Source organism: Astatotilapia calliptera, chromosome 7, assembly GCF_900246225.1.
Source record: "Astatotilapia calliptera chromosome 7, fAstCal1.2, whole genome shotgun sequence".
Taxonomy (NCBI): Eukaryota; Metazoa; Chordata; class Actinopteri; order Cichliformes; family Cichlidae; genus Astatotilapia; species Astatotilapia calliptera.
In genome coordinates this window covers 48,499,602-48,515,390 of record NC_039308.1, presented here as the reverse complement: position 1 = coordinate 48,515,390, position 15,789 = coordinate 48,499,602, and the positions used below count along the sequence as shown (strand labels likewise).

General features: G+C 41.7%; 3 protein-coding genes across 6 annotated transcripts in view; 2 read left to right on the top strand and 1 right to left on the bottom strand.

Moving 5' to 3' along the window:
• The window catches only part of LOC113026457 (forkhead box protein P2-like), a 32,962-nt gene extending 21,664 nt beyond the window's left edge, over nucleotides 1-11,298 (bottom strand). The window contains exon 1 of the mRNA XM_026175272.1: nucleotides 11,273-11,298. The gene's annotated coding sequence lies outside the window, so the exon portion shown is untranslated. The remainder of the gene's footprint in view (nucleotides 1-11,272) is intronic.
• On the top strand, nucleotides 2,933-9,807 carry samtor (S-adenosylmethionine sensor upstream of mTORC1). 2 transcript variants are annotated; one of them, XM_026175273.1, is made up of 5 exons: nucleotides 2,933-3,305; nucleotides 5,835-5,976; nucleotides 6,100-6,228; nucleotides 6,580-6,694; nucleotides 7,001-9,807. In XM_026175273.1, exons 1-5 carry the CDS (start codon nucleotides 3,146-3,148, stop codon nucleotides 7,631-7,633), a joined length of 1,179 nt encoding a protein of 392 aa, XP_026031058.1. In that variant the 5' UTR covers nucleotides 2,933-3,145; the 3' UTR covers nucleotides 7,634-9,807. The 2 variants fall into 2 exon arrangements, with proteins under 2 accessions (XP_026031058.1, XP_026031059.1); XM_026175274.1 differs by lacking the exon at nucleotides 2,933-3,305 and adding an exon at nucleotides 3,312-5,710.
• tmem168b (transmembrane protein 168b) lies at nucleotides 10,450-14,575 on the top strand. 3 transcript variants are annotated; one of them, XM_026175268.1, is made up of 4 exons: nucleotides 10,450-12,772; nucleotides 12,871-13,016; nucleotides 13,164-13,438; nucleotides 13,960-14,575. In XM_026175268.1, exons 1-4 carry the CDS (start codon nucleotides 11,648-11,650, stop codon nucleotides 14,505-14,507), a joined length of 2,094 nt encoding a protein of 697 aa, XP_026031053.1. In that variant the 5' UTR covers nucleotides 10,450-11,647; the 3' UTR covers nucleotides 14,508-14,575. The 3 variants fall into 3 exon arrangements, with proteins under 3 accessions (XP_026031053.1, XP_026031054.1, XP_026031056.1); XM_026175269.1 differs by having other exon boundaries at nucleotides 10,451-12,772; nucleotides 12,874-13,016; XM_026175271.1 differs by having other exon boundaries at nucleotides 10,454-12,475; nucleotides 12,874-13,016.
• The last annotated feature ends 1,214 nt before the right edge of the window (nucleotides 14,576-15,789 follow it).

Below are 15,789 nucleotides of genomic sequence, written 5' to 3'. Positions count from 1 at the left end.
GATTAAGGGCTGAAACCACTATGAGACCTTTCCCCAATCCATCATGTGACCGACTGAGGTCACCTGAGGTGAGGTAAATGGTTCTTAAATGGTGCTTTTCTGCTCAAGCTGTCAAAACACCGTATGCCACACCCATTCACACACACACACACATGATACTGAGTTACATCACTTTTTTCCTGCATCTAAGTGCTTTTTAACTAACATTTACAGTCCAGTGAACGCACCGGGAGCAACTCAGTGTTTAGTATCTTCTTTGGCCAGGTCACACTCACCCCAATGGTTTGAGTGGGGTCATTGAAGTTCCTGGGATGAATGAATAAACCCAGATAGAAATCAAGTCACTTGGACCCATAACTTTTGTTTTCAACTTTGACTTTTAGCTGTGCAAGCTGAACACAGCTGCTGTATGACTTCAGGGAAAAAAGGATTAGTGTTCCCTTTTAAAAAGAAACACCATAACATTTATAAGCCGGACACACAAAAGGTATAAACAGGGGCTTCTTTTTGATTTGAAGTGTTTCTAAATAAAGACAGGATGGTTCCGAGGTATCATGTGAAACACGTTGTAATGCTGTCTTTTGTCTGGAAGCTCACTGACTTTGTTTAGTTTGCAGCCATGAAACTACCCAGTTAGTTGACCTAAAAAGGTGTTTCTCTCAGAAGTAAACCCTTTAGAGCAATAGCAATGCAGTTTTATTAGCATGGCTGACATGTTGACTAAACCCTATACCTCTTGGATTGTTTAATAACTTTTACAAAGTGAAAGATAGTCAGGCAACTGTCGTCTTTGTCAGACTAACAGGTGCCTATCTGACCTCTTTTTAGGTGTTTTTACTTGGATACAATGATAAATCAAATGTGCCGTGAGAATGGGGATAATGCATTTTTAAAAGTTCATTTCATTAGAAATACTAGCATTAAAAATTTTATATATATATATATATTTCTATTGTGTATTGTGTGAGCCACACTTTATGAAGCATAGAATTGCTTTAGAAGCAAAGGGAAATCAAATTGATACAATAAAAATCCTTTAAACCGAGATGAGACGCAATTTAATAAATTGTAACTCATAGGGCCATTTTTTCCTCCACCAAAATATTAGTACATGTCTCGGGTTCCACAATACATCTAATAAGCATATCTCCAGCTAAATAAACAGTGCCTTAGCCACCATGTGATGTGTGATATTTTGGGAGAGAGAAATACTTCACTGTCAGAGGGTTTAAGAATTTATAACTACAACAAAAGTTTAAATAAAGCTACAGTTGTCCTCACTTCATATGAAATCTGTGTTTAAACTGAAAATAAATAGACACCCTCTCCAGACACTTCATAAAGTACACTGTACTAAAATCAGGTTGGACTCCCCTTATCCCTTCAGAGCTGCCTCAATTCACAGATTCAACAAGGTGCTGGAAACACTGCTCAGATAGTTTGGTCCCTATTAACATAGCTTCACACAGTTAGTGTGGATTTGTTGGCTGCATATCTATGATGTGAATATTCTGTTGCACGCTCTATTGGACATAGATCTGGTAACTGTGGACGCCATCTGAGGTCAGTGAACTCACTGTCATGTTCAAGAAGCTGGTTTATAATTATTTGAGCTTTGAGCTCTATTATCCTGCTGGAAGCGTCCACTGGAAAATAGGAATACTGTGGTCATAAAGGGACGGACATGATCAGCCACACACAACAGGAAGGCATCTAAAATTTTATTCATGTTGTAGTATGTAGTCCCTGTGATAAAACTGTAGATTTCTAATATTTGTTATTACCTCGAGTCCATGTGGACACGGTTCTGCTGAACACAGATGTAATAAGTCCACTACCAATGTGGATTTAGTGACTATTTTATTTTCATTGGGGTTACACAGTGTCCACCGTAAGGCATTACCTCATATTCTGAAATGACTGAACATGCAGTTAATAATAGATGTTGTCCTGCAAACAGCATTGACATATATGGTATTTAACTTTTTCCCCTGTTGTTCAGACAGTGTCAGTTTGTTTTCATTAGCCAGAGTCAAATTACCATCTCAGACTATAATGCTCTCCATCAGGATTTTCCAAGCCAATTTCCAGAAACAATAACCATGGATTGGCATCACTTGTGGGTTTTCAAATTCTTAGCCTATTTTAGAAAACATTGCATCATCTTTTCAAAGGTTTAATATCTGTACAGCTTTAGAAATGATCCTTCTTACACTATCCCATTTAACAGGACAGAACATCCTCTCCAGTCACCCTGTCTTAAATCATGATGGGGGTTGGAGGCGGGGGACTAGATCCTATATATGGGTCTGTTATAATATAAAAATCGTTTGGCTTCATGCAAAGAAGGGAAATGATATATAAGGATGGCACGTTGAACTATGTTCACAGTGAGATATTTCTGGAAGTGCTCCTGAGCTTGTGCAGTGATTTACATGACAGTGCTGCCATAGGGCATCCAGTTTTGATTTTCAGCCTCTTCCCTTGCACACAGAGATTTCTCCAGAGTCTCATCACCTGTTGGTGATACTGTATATTGTGATAATGATGACGTTGATGTCATTTTGCATAATATACAGTGTCCCAACTTTTTCAGAACAAGGTTTGTATACATAATGCTAGCAAATTTATTTTACAGGAAGGGCTTCCAGTAGTTTCTTCAACACATGTCCAATATTTTAATTGGAGAACTAATAAAAGAAAGCAAACAACGACAAAAACACACAAAAAGTTATTCAGTTCAGTGGGATATTGTCTAAGAACATACATTTTTTGTAATATACTATCTTTGAATAGTTTTAGGGGTTAAACGAATAAATCAGTTGGCTAAAAAACAAAGTTTAGTTTTCTTTTGTAGATAAAAAACTTTTGCAAAACACAAAACAACACTGTCTGATGTGTTGTTTACGATTTTTCAGCAATTTACAGATTTCCAAATGCACCTGAACGCTTCGCAGCACGCACGCCAGCTCAAGAATGCTTCCACGCCTGTGATTGGACGACGCGCTGTCAGTTTATGACGCGTGTATGCTCCAGGTAGCCAATCGGCTTCCCTGTTGTTGGCTCGTGCGCCGGTTCGCCGGTCGGGTTGCAGCCTGGAAAAGGGGAAACGACTGGCGGAGGGTAACATCGGTGGTGCGGTGCTATGGACCCCAGGGACAATGTCGAGACCGGGGAGACGGAAAACCAGTCGGAGCTATTCTACGTGCCAATTCCAAGTGAAGCACCGTGCAAGAAGGAGCAGGAGAAACTGTCGGGAGTCGTCAAAAACGTCCACAGAAAACTGCGTAGGAAATACAGGGAGGGTAAGCAGCCTCAGTGGGCCCCTCTGTTTCTCTGTGGCCCTGCAGCCTATGGGCTGATACTGTTAGTTATCTCACAAATGTTGAAGTAACGTTAAAAAGTTAGCGGTTAATCCGGTAATCACGGATTTGTAAGTTTTTTTATTTATTTTTTACTTCTGATTAGCTGTTGTGGTGGCAGACTCCAGTCGACAGCAGCGGGTTGCACCAAGCAAGCGAGGCCTTGATTAAAGCTCCTTAGAAATAAATTGTGGCAGCTTACACAAGGCTCTTCTGCAAACAACATCTTATCTCTCGCTCTCAAACCTAGTCAACACACATGTGACATTTGACTGGTGAAAGAAAAAGAGTAACTTCCGATTGGCTCCCGGTTGTCAATAAAAGATAACTCTGTAGACTGAGCAAACAGTTGCCGCAACTTATACAACCTAATTAGTGTTGTTTCTGAGATTTGCTACCGTTCAGAGCCAGACAGCGAAAATAATTTAATTAAAAGGCACATTGGGATAGGCCAGAACTCCCCCCCCCCCCCCCCCCCCCTTTCTAGTGGAGGTTTAACTGTGTCTTGAAGGATAAAAGAGCCAAAGGAGATCTTCAACTGTGGAGCTGAGATTGGGGAAAAGAACCTCGTCTTACTTTTTGCCAGGAGAAAAACCACAAAGACGACACAGCAGGTTAAATCCTGTCTGTGGCTGTTGCTTCCTGCTGTTTCTTTGCACACACGTCATGTAAAGAAGGAAGTTTGTGCAAGTTTGTGGAAGGTGAATCATTCACTTTCTTTAAATTATTGGGGCCACTACATATGAGAGACAAGCATGAGTCTTCTCCTTTTTTATTTTTTGATAAATATTCTCATTTTGGTCACAAGGGAAAACACTCTCTTTGTTTACCACTCTAATGAGTTTTATTTCAGGCAATTTGCAATTTGGGGATGATTAAAGAAGCAACAAAGTGTCTGTTTAATAGCAGATTACTGTGACTTCTTTGATTTGTTAATTTGGTGGGTATTAATGTCTCTTTGTTTGGCAAGCCTTGAAACAACATACAAATAAAATGACCAAATCATTATTGGCCCTTTTTATGCAAAACACAATGCAACCACATGCTCTGATGTTTGTGTTCAAGTAGATGAAATGGGAGGAGGTAATGGATCTTTTAGTTGCAATCACTGTATCAGTTCATAAGCATCCAACCATCTGTCTTGCTTCAATTTAAAAAAAAAAAAAAAAAAAAAAAAAAAAAAAAGGAAGTTTGGAAAACCCCAATCTCAGCTCATCAGCATGCATACGTAGCATCTGTTGTCTTATTTTACAGCCCAATCAGTGCGGTTAACTCCATGTTTGAGTTAGCAGTTGAAAGATATATTGATGAAAGATGTATTTTTTAACGTCCTCTGAATTTTAAATTTAACTACAAATCCTACAGAAGCTAGGATTTGTTCTGGTGATGACGTTGTGCTGTGCATAGTGAGGGAATCCATGTGGGAGGAGTGCACAAGAGGTAAATTTAAAATATCTAGAGGAAATAAATCTTTGGATGAGTCAATGGCCAGGACACAACGGTTTGCAAGATTTCTTTATATTTTCTTCTTCCAGTATAAACTAAGAATATGAATTAATCTCCTGCTTGAATGCATGGCTAGTTTGTTTCATTTGAACGGCTCTGAATCAAAATTATACAGTTGGCCATTTCACTGCTCAGAAATATGAAAGAAATCCTGGAAAGTTTTTTTTTTTTTTTTTTTGAATAGTTAAAATAGTGTCGTAGTAAAATGCAGGCATATTAAAATGTCAAGTCTTGGTGTTATTTGTGTATGCGCTGCCCTACTTTACCACCATAAAACACTGCATAACCCTGGTAGTGTATTTAAAATGAGCTTGGATTAATTTGTGGTTTGAATAAGACCTCAGCACTGGAGAGAGTAGCTGCTTGTTTTGGAGCCTAGAAGAGCATAAAGAAGTCATCCTGCGAGCAGATCTCATGATTGGTTAATAAGCGAAGCATGATCTGGTAGGCTTGGCATGGAATCACAGTGGTCATGTTTTGAAAGCACTGCTGTTTACCACCAACTCCTATATAGTTTTCTTTTCTCCCTTCTGGTCATGGGATTTTTCCCTTGTTGGCATGTTTGCTTGTGCTACTGGCTGTCAACGTCTGAGCAGCTGCAAATGGAAAATTTTGTGGACATAACTTTTATTGTGAAATGACTGTTTTGAGGGTGGGTTTGTTTTGTTTTATTTATTTATTATTTTTAGATGCACAATTCTGCTTCTGTGCAAGCAGAAACAAGTGAGACATAGGCAATATTGAAGTACCAGCAGTGACCTGAGATTTTTCAGCCGTTTTTTTCCCCCCCCTTTTTTCCAAGATCCGGTTTTGGTGATTTAGTGGATAACCAAAACTTGCAAGTAGGTTGTGAATGTTTTTCTGTCGTCATACAAGAGTAAGACTTGAAGTACTTGAAGCTGTTTTTTGCCATGTTTTGGATATTGCTGACCTTATTTTTAAGGGGGGTTTGATTTTCTCACTTAGTGGGCGACTTTGACAAGATCTGGCGTGAGCACTGCGAGGATGAGCAGACACTGAGTGAGTACGCCCTCGCCATGAAGAATCTTGCTGACAACCATTGGATCAAAAAGTGTGAAGGAGAGGGCCGGATTGAATGGTGTCGCAGGTATGAACGCCCCCAAAGGTCTTTGGGCATCTTTTAGGTTTTATAGAGCCTGGTGAAATCGGACTAATCTGAGCCTGTAAAATGAGCTTCTGTAAACGCAGTGTTTTGATGCCACTTCCACAGCGTCTGTCAAGAGTACTTTTTGGATGGTGGAATGAAAAGAGTGTTAGAGAAGGATCAGAAAAGTGCCACGCTTGCTATGGGTGTGGGTACAGCATCTACGAGTGCCCAGCCGTACAGCACCATCCCCAGGTAAGATGAAGTAAGAGTGTTATCTGTCATGAGTATGACAGATAACACTCTATATCATATATATCATAAAGTCTTTGTCCAAAAAACAAGAAAAATGAATTGCTACGACCTGCCCTCACTCTATAGTAATAATAATGTGCAATAAACATACACTGATTCTTCTTTTTATTACTTAAGTTACCGTGTTGTCGTGTTGTACGTAGTGCCGATGTGGGACAGTTTTCCAATTTCATTGTACTATTGTACTATGTATGACTGTGCAATTACAAAGAGTTATCTATAGTGTGTGTAATGCATATGATTTTGTGTATTATACTCATCAGGCATTGCATGTTGTTGTTTGTGCTACAGTTCGATTTCTCAGCTGGGGAAAATGCGCCTTCTTGATGTGGGAAGCTGCTTTAACCCTTTCTTGAAGTTTGACGAGTTCCTCACAGTCGGTATTGACATAGTGCCTGCGGTTGAGGTACGAGTGCATATTAATTCTGTTTTACATTTTAATTGACTATGTGCTTTTATACCATTTGTTTATTCACATGAAATGGATACAGTTTCCCACTTGGGTGTTTGCGTTATAAAGCAAAAACAACACCAGAAATGAGTCATGTCCTTTGCCAGTGCTGTGGTTAGACTATGTGAAGAAAATCAGCAGAACACAGAAAAAGTGACGCCCAACAGCTGCAAGTCATGAAAACAAACGAGCTGTGTAGAAATGTTTGCTGGCATAGATCAAGTTTGAACCCTGATTTGTGTTAAATTTGTGCTTTTTCAGAGTGTGTACAAGTGTGACTTCCTCAACCTCCAGCTTCAGCAGCCGCTCCAGCTGGCGGGTGATGCAGTCGAGGCTTTCCTCCGCCAGCTCCATAACCCCATCGATGCTCTGCCCGCTCAGCTTTTCCACGTGGTGGTCTTCTCCCTGCTTTTGTCCTACTTCCCCTCGCCATACCAGCGCTGGATCTGCTGCAAGAAGGCCCATGAGCTGCTGGAGCTGCATGGCCTGCTGCTCATCATCACGCCTGACTCTTCTCACCAAAACCGCCACGCCCTCATGATGCGCAGCTGGCGGGTCGCGGTAGAGTCGCTGGGCTTCAAGCGCTACAAATATGTCAAGTATTCTCACATGCATCTCATCGCCTTCCGAAAGGTGTCTCTGGCCACCACCAGTGACCTGGTGTCACACAACTACCCTGAGATGCTTTACATCCCTCAGGACTTTAATTCCAATGAGGAGGAAGATTGTGAAGACATCACAATGCAGGCGCGTTCCGAGTTTGAGGATGACCAGCTAGCTTGGGGCTTCACGGAGCTACCAGACACACCCTATGATTCCGATTCTGGGGAGAGCCAGAGCAGCTCCGTCCCCGGCTTTCATGAGTTAGAGGATCCCATCTTGCTCCAGAGCTAGGCTAAACCAGCAACCCTCCCGCCCTTTTCTCCACCTAAAGCCCCTTTCAGACATGGAAAGCATAACATCGCTGGCTTCAAAAGTCTGTAAAAGCGATGGAATTATATTTAGTTAATATTCCTAATGCTTTAAATCAAATATACCCCTGACAGTGAGAGAGAAGGCTACAGTACAAGCATGAGGTTTGACACACAGTATTATCAGTGTCAGCTTTTAGAAGTGTAACCACGCTTTTGAAAGTTTAATGCATCCTCTGGTCAGCTGAGCAGCTCACAATGAAGCACGGGACACATGCAGACTTGTGCCGTGCCCGCGCTAATGTTTCAAGGCTTGACCTAGAAAGATTGGCATTGCCGAAGAGCGACCAGGATGCTGATTGAGATGTGAAGCCGACACATTTCGATGCTGCCAGGTTACCGTAAATGGAGAGTGTGTCTGAAAAGGGCTTAATTGTCGTCTCCCCTCCAACTGCTGCGCTGCCAAATTTAACCAGCTGCATTCTTACCCCACTTCTACTCCTTCTCAAAACAATGCAGTTTGCACAGTGTGAAAGAAAAGTTTACAGATTATTTTCTCATATCCACACTCCTTTCAGAGTGTGCGCGCACACACACACACACACACACACACACACACACACACACACACACACACACACACACACACACACACAAAAGATGGATATATTTTGATAAATAGTTAGGTTTTTTAAGAGTTGGAAATCGAATACCCGCAAGATCTCTGAACTCCCCGCTCCTCTTAATATCAAAAGTCAGCTTGTCTACATTCTGTACTCAGTCTCTGTTTGAAATAAGCTAGAGTCGCAGGCTGCTCTGTACAAAAAAGCCAAATACAGCAAACCTAAGCAGCGCGACGGGGGTTTGATTGCACTGGTGAGACAGAGATGGAATAAGTAGACGGGCGTGTTTGCTTCTGGCACATACAGCTCAACTTCCTGAAAACTTTTTTTTTTTTTTTTTTTGATGTTCATTTTAGTTTTCCAAGACATAAAAAAATTGTTTGGAAATAGATATCCATAGTCAAACAGTCAAACATTGGTGTTGTAAATTGTGGCAATGCCTTGGTAACTTGGCATTCTATGAATGATTTTGTGTATCTTTTACCAAAAAAAACAACAAAAAAATGGTATTTGTAGCATTTGAAACATTTTCAGAACCATACAGTAGTATTAGTAGGTTTACTAATGTGAAACGTTAAGTGTTTACTTATTGTGTTTAAAAAGGTACAAGTGCATAGTAGGTACAAGGTTTTTGTCTTGCTCTTCTCTTAAAGACTGACTTCATTCTGAATGATCTTTTTCCTGCTGTTGCATTTAATCTTTTTTTTTTTTTTTTGTCTTAAGCAGCAGATTGGTACAACACTGCATGTCAGTGACTTTACACCAGTTTCCTTTGACACAGTTTTACAACTTTGATGTGAAAATACAGCACTCCACAAAAGCAGATGCAGAGTTCCTTAGAAAAATCACAGAGAGAAATTTACACTCACTTTTGTAAAAAAGGTGAAATATTGTAAAATTTAGAAAGCGAGGTCGGATCTGAAAATGCTGTATGCTGCAGGGAGGTTTTAGCTAAGACACTACCAGGTGAAATGTTATTGTGTGTTCCTGCTGGTTCCTGAATAGACTAAATGTGTGGGTGTGGCTTAGACTGTGTGACTGAAGAAGTGAATTTCTAGTGTGTGGAATTTCTTTTGGTTGGTTTTTTGTTTTTGTCAGTGGCACTTTATCATTGATCCCAAAGGGTGTCACAAAATGTTGTTTCTTTTCACAATTTTACAACCAATGTGATAGGCCCACAAAACGATATCAATAATAACTATAAGGTGCCTTCTGTGTTTTTGTTTTGTCCATCATATTAGTGGATATGTGTTTATGTAATGCAGTGTGCTTTTGCCATTTCCATATCATTTTCTGGTTAATGCATATCTCTGCTGTTTTGTTTTTTCTTCCTGATTTTTAACAGGAGAAAAAAAATTCACAGTACATATTCAGACTTTAAAGGGGCGTGTTTTGTGATTTTTGTCTTCCAGTGTTTCTTTTGGCCTATTTGCATGATATGGATCATCTTCATTATCAGCATTTTCAACAGTGCAGAACAATGTGTCCTTACAGTACCATTGTATTTCTCTTTTATAAATGAATGTAAATATAAGGTGGCGGTGTGTGTTCCTTCTTTTGTGCTAAGATTTTTATATTAAAAAAAAAAAAATCAGTTGTTTACAACTTAGAACGTCCACGGCTCTCTTTTACAACTTGGTCAGAAGTTCTTCATCTTCCTCTGATAGTACTATACAGAAATAGTAGTTGTTTGCTTTTTTTGTTTAAAAAAAAAAAAAAAACATTCAAACCCCATGGCCGCAGAGTTTTTAATTAATAATATTAAAAAAGGAGTGTTAGTATTTTTGTAAGGAAGGGATGTCATATTTATTTTACATTGTGGGCCCCGTACAGCCCACTTTGATGGGGCTAGACCGTCGAGTAGGCCAGAGCAGTGAAACTCCCCTTTCAGTCTGAGCAGACACATTTAACTAAACTTTTAATCCCTGAGATTATGATAATATAAGGAAAAAGTGCAATTTCATGATAGAATGTGTAAAATAACAAAAGGTTCTTGTAGCTTATTGCCCAGATTTATAAAATCTAAAATTATCAGGTTTATAAAATTTAACAACTTTATAAAGTCTCGTTTTGTTAATTCAGATTTTTTTTCAGACTCACTTTAGAAAAACTAAAATTTCTTCAGTAGATGGTGAAGAAATTGGTGATGTGATGGAATTTTTGGTAATTTCATTATTTAACTATTACATGCACCACACAAAGATGAACTCCTTCAAAGCCATCCAGTTATTGTCTTTGCCAGGCTGGTTCTGACCCTCGCACCGTATGTTTGACACCCCTGTAAAGTGATGGGAGACCTCTAATCTCTAAAGGGTTATCTAAACATATATGTGGTCAAAAGAGTGGCTGGTAGGGTCTCACATTGAGCCCACACAGAAATCAGAACAACTTAAGTGTGCTTTAAACAATGCTCATCCAAAGTCTCTAAAGTTGTAGTGGAGAGAAGCAGAAATGCAATTGTTCATCTGGTGTTTTAATAATAGTAGCAGAGTGCACTGACTGGGACGTTGGTCCAAAGTCTTCCATAAGCGTTCAACTAGGGTTAAAATTTTGGGAATATGAAGCTATGCAACTCACATAATTTTCATGCTCGTCAAACCATTTAGCGACCCCTCGTGCCCTGAGGATAGAAGTAAAATCATGGAAGAGACCGCTTCCATGTCCACAGGAAAAAGGCGATTACTAAAAAAAAGTTAATTAAATTGTAAATATCTACAAGGGAAAATGTAGGCCTAAACCATGTCGGGGGAAAAACGGCAACAAACTGGATTTTCTAAATGCAGGGGTCAAATAATCGGATCTTCCTTGAATGTGTCATTTGTTAGTTCCTGCCAGCACGGAGAAAGTTTACTCTATTGTTTTGGCGGCGGGGGGTCTTATCTTAGTTTAACTGAGCGAACTCAATAAATAAATAAATAAGTAAAAGAAAAAAAACTGCATCAACAATACGGTTTGGACGTTTGAACTTTTCAACACCAGTTCTGACCCTTTATGCTTACCGTAGTCTTAGCACAATCATGGCGACTGTCATCTGACTGAAAAGTTTTGATGTGAAACTTTTTGAACTGATGTCTTTCACAGTCCCGCTGGCTGGCGTCAGAATAACCCAACTGCGATCGTTTATAATCGTGCCAAACGTCAGATGGAAGAATACAAACAAGTGACATCCAAGATGTGAGTGTTTTGACCGCTGACACTAACCGTCCTGAAGATGTGCCGCTGAGGAGCTAACGCCAGCTAAGCTAACTACTTTCAACAAGTTAGCCCGCTGGCTAAACCGAGTTTGAATGTCACAGCGGACAGCAGACCGGGTAATATCTGACTTAAATGCCATTTTTTAGTTTCAGGTCGTTGGTATTTAATTTAAAAGGAAAATGTGTCGTTTTCTACGTTACTGTGTCAGTCACTGCCTTCACGCAGCGATGACCCGGCTGGAGGAAGTCAACGGAGAGATGAGCATGTGGTCATCAGTCCGGTGGCTAGGCTACTTGTCCGGGCTTAACCTGCTCGTGGCCCTGTGCATAGGTCTCTATGTCCGGTGGGAAACAAGCGCGGAGTCCGCTCTTCTTGTCATTTTTGTTTTGGCCCTGGTTGTCCTTGGAATAGCCATTGGCCTCTACTACTTCAGTATGGAGAGGATGAGCCTCAACATCCTCCACCTGTGGTTCGGTTTTTTGCTGGGTCTCCTGTGTTTCCTCAACTCCCCCGCCCTGGACGTCGACGTCAGGGAGCAGGTTACCAACTACCTGCTGCTGGCCAGCGTGGCTCTGAGGACACTGTGGGCACTGCTGGAGAGACTGGTTGGATGTGCTAGGTATCGCCCTGCCTTCTTGACCTCCGCGGAGCGCCTGGAGCTAGCTGGCTTTGCGATCGCCAGCACCGCGCTGCTCATTCAGAAGTCCCTGAGCGTGATGGTGCTCGTGGTCGCTCTGGGCACGGTCATGGTTGCGCTGCGGATGAAGGCGCTCCTGGCGCTCGCCAACCTGGCCTGCTTCGCTGTCATCACTGCCGTGCTGTTCTTTAAGTCTCTGAACATTACCACCAACCCGTTCGCCCTCTCCTGCTTCTTCAGCCAGCTCATCTGCGACCCTCTGCTCGATGTCTACTTCAGCGGCCTCTCTGTGACCGAGCGCTGGCAACCGTTTCTGGTGTGGAGGGGGCTGTGGCGCCGGGTCTCCCTCCTGCCCCTGCTGGCGGTGGAGGTGAGCTTCATCGTCCTTTCTGCTGTGAGACTTTTAGACCAGGAACAGTGGTACCGCACGATCCCAGCCTTCGTGGTGTGTGCGCTCTTCTGGGGTATTTGCCACATGGTGTTTGTCATCACTGTGTGGGGTTTTCACTCTAAGCTCAGCGAATGCCAGAGGCTGTGCTGGTCGGAGGTCAGCGGCCTGGACAAGGTGATGGCCTCCAAAGGCATGCGACATTTCTGCCTCATCTCTGAACGCCTGGTGTTCTTTACTCTGGTGTCCACGGTAGCTGTGGGTGCTCTGTGCTGGCAGGTAGGTCTGTCTCAAAAATGCTTTACTGCTGCAGCACACGGGTTATTCTGTTTCCTGTTTCATTTTTTCCTTTACGTGACTCTTGTAAATTTGCTCAGCAGGCCAAAAACAGTTTGTTTGTGAGCACTTTCCTGCTCATTCTGCCCCTGGAGTCTCTGTTCCATGGACTCTTCCATGAGCTCGGGAACACCCTGGGAGGAACATGCGTGGGCTATGCAGTGGTCATTCCCACCAACTACTGCAGGTAGAGGACCAGCGTTGTATCTGAGAATTAGAAACCTCTCCAATTTAGACCACATTCAGATTCATGTTTGGATTTACATCATTGATATTCTGTGCACACAAATGAAATGGAATTCTGAAAGTGGCATAATTCTCCTTCCTGTTACAGTCCTGACGGTCAGCCGATGCTGCTGCCTCCAGGCCAGGTGCACGAGTTGAACAGGCGCTCTACGGGTATGTTGAACAACGTGCAGCGCTTCTTTGCCCACCACCTGATTGAGACGTTTGGCTGTGACTATTCCACCAGCGGGGTAACCCTGGAGGCTCTGCAGTCCAAGATGAAATCCTTTCTGGACCTCCGTACCCCAGACGGCCCACGCCACGACACCTACGTAATCTTCTACAGTGGCCATACGCATCGCACTGGCGAGTGGGCGCTGGCAGGTGAGAGAGGCTTTAAGTTGAAGCAGTCATGATTGGGACTCGCTTTTTTCTAAACCTGCGTATGTATTTGAAGGGAAAAAAAGTTTGGCACTTTCCAAAAAGGAAACCTGGGTTGTTGTAAAAACATATATTTTTAACCAAGTATTGAATTGAAGTTTAATTTATTTGAGTATAAAATGCTGTTTTGTTTATTAAATAGCCAGAAATATTAGGAAAATGGATATTAATGCATACTACATCCTAAATGTACAATCAGTCATGCATATGTCTGTAGGTACTCCACCCAGAGGCCAATTTTTAACTAGCAAAAACCCTGGCAGTAGGATAATGCAAAAAAAGAAAGAAAAGAAATAGAGACCTCTCCCAGGCCTCTGGCAGAGGACCTGAGCTTGAAGGATTAACCGCCCCATTTTTTATTTTTATATTTTTTTATATATATATATATATATATATATATATATATATATATATATATATATATATATAAAAAAAAATCAGCTGTTTCATGCGCACATCTTTAGGTGGAGACACTCTACATCTGGATCACATCTTGGAGTGGTGGAGGGAAAAGAACACCAACTTCTGTTCCCGCCTTGTTGTGGTGCTCGACTGTGACAACTCTCTGCCATGGGTGAAGGCGGTTACCAAGGTGGAAAATCTGTATGTTGCCATCCAGGGAGCGACGCTCTCCAGAGCGGCGGACGTCGAGCTGCATGACCTGCCGCAGCTCGGAGACTTCACCTCCGAGTGGGTGGAGTACAACTGCAACTCAAACAGCAACATCCAGTGGTCAGAGAGGGGCAGGGCGGTTTCTGCTGCTTACGGCATCTCCAAACACTGGGGCGACTACACGCTGCACCTACCAACAGGAAGCGACGTCACCAATCACTGGAGCATGTACTTCCCCCGGGTTACCTATCCCGTGGTCCAGCTGGCGCTGTGGTGCGGCAGCCTGAACCTGCTGTGGACCTGCAGCGCCTGCCTGCGATGTCTCAAGAGACTCAAGCTCAACTGGTTTCCACCAGCAATACTGGACACGGGGCAGGGCTTCAAACTGGTCAGATCATAGAAATATGTGTGAACCTGTTTTTATTTGAAGAATATATTTCTAAAAAATATTTTCTAAAGTTTTTGTTTGTTGTTGTTAGGTTTGGGGGTTTGTTTTTTTTAAATTCTTTTTGTATCCCAAAGACGGGCAGCTGTTGGATTATAAGATTGTTAACCAGAATCCTTTCAAGTTACTTTAAAATAAGCCAGTTACTGATTGGGATGTTGATAGTTATTATTTAAAGTGTCTGAAAAGCAGTTCTGTTAATGTGTGACTGGATTCGAAGGTCTTATTCTTTCTTCCCCAGACATTAGACAAATACACAATGCAAGGTGAGACTGAACATGGACCCTATTTTGCACATTTTAGCACCGTATTGACTGTTAGATCTGAGCCACCTCAGTTTTCTGCACATTCACACAGGTGCCTTTTAGCTTCACCAAAACTCAGACTTGCTAGGCTGATTGTTTTTAACCTTAAACCAAAGAGTCGACGGTACGTTTTCAGAGGAGGATCTCAGGCATAAAAGCTGTTCTCTGCACTCTTCAGCTGCAGGTTTTGCTATTATTATTCTGTTATGATGAAATGATTCCTCGTACATTTTTCTGCACTCCTACAAATATTTTGTCACTCGTTGCTTACTGCATGCTTGAATGCACTGCTTTGTCTGTTCTAAAAAATATTTTAGAATGCCTTTTACCAGGTGATCTTTAAATCCACTCCTGCTGCTGCAGGGAGTCCTCGAAGACTTAATTGTACCAATGCACTACAAGCCAGGTACCGGAAGACCTGCAGTCTCTCTTGTAATGGACCACAGGAATTTGTTTTCTTCCTGGGGGTTTATTACAGTTCACTGAACTATGCAACTGTATGCCAATAGGCTGTGTGTGTGTGTATAGAAAGGGATTCATGGGAAGAAAACCTGTTGGAGCTATGCAATAAAAAGTCAAATATCACTCTAATGTATGAACTTGCTTATCTCCTTATATTATTTTTTAAAAAGGGGTATCATTTCATCCATCTCCTTAGTCTTGTCCAGTTCAAAGTTGCAGAGGTGCTGTTACTCATCAGTGCCATTGAGTCCGCTTGGATTCTGCTTATTTATCAGTTCTGATTACTGAGGTACCACTGTTGTTCTTTCCCAAAAGGAACCGATAGTCGTCAGGATATTTTATTCTGGTGGATTGGATAGTTTGGAACTGACAAATGTTGAAGACTTCTTTTTTGCATGCCCACTATCTTGTGATAATTTGGTAGCAGCGCAATGGTGATACTATTTGCAATGTTTATCTTGTGTAAAATC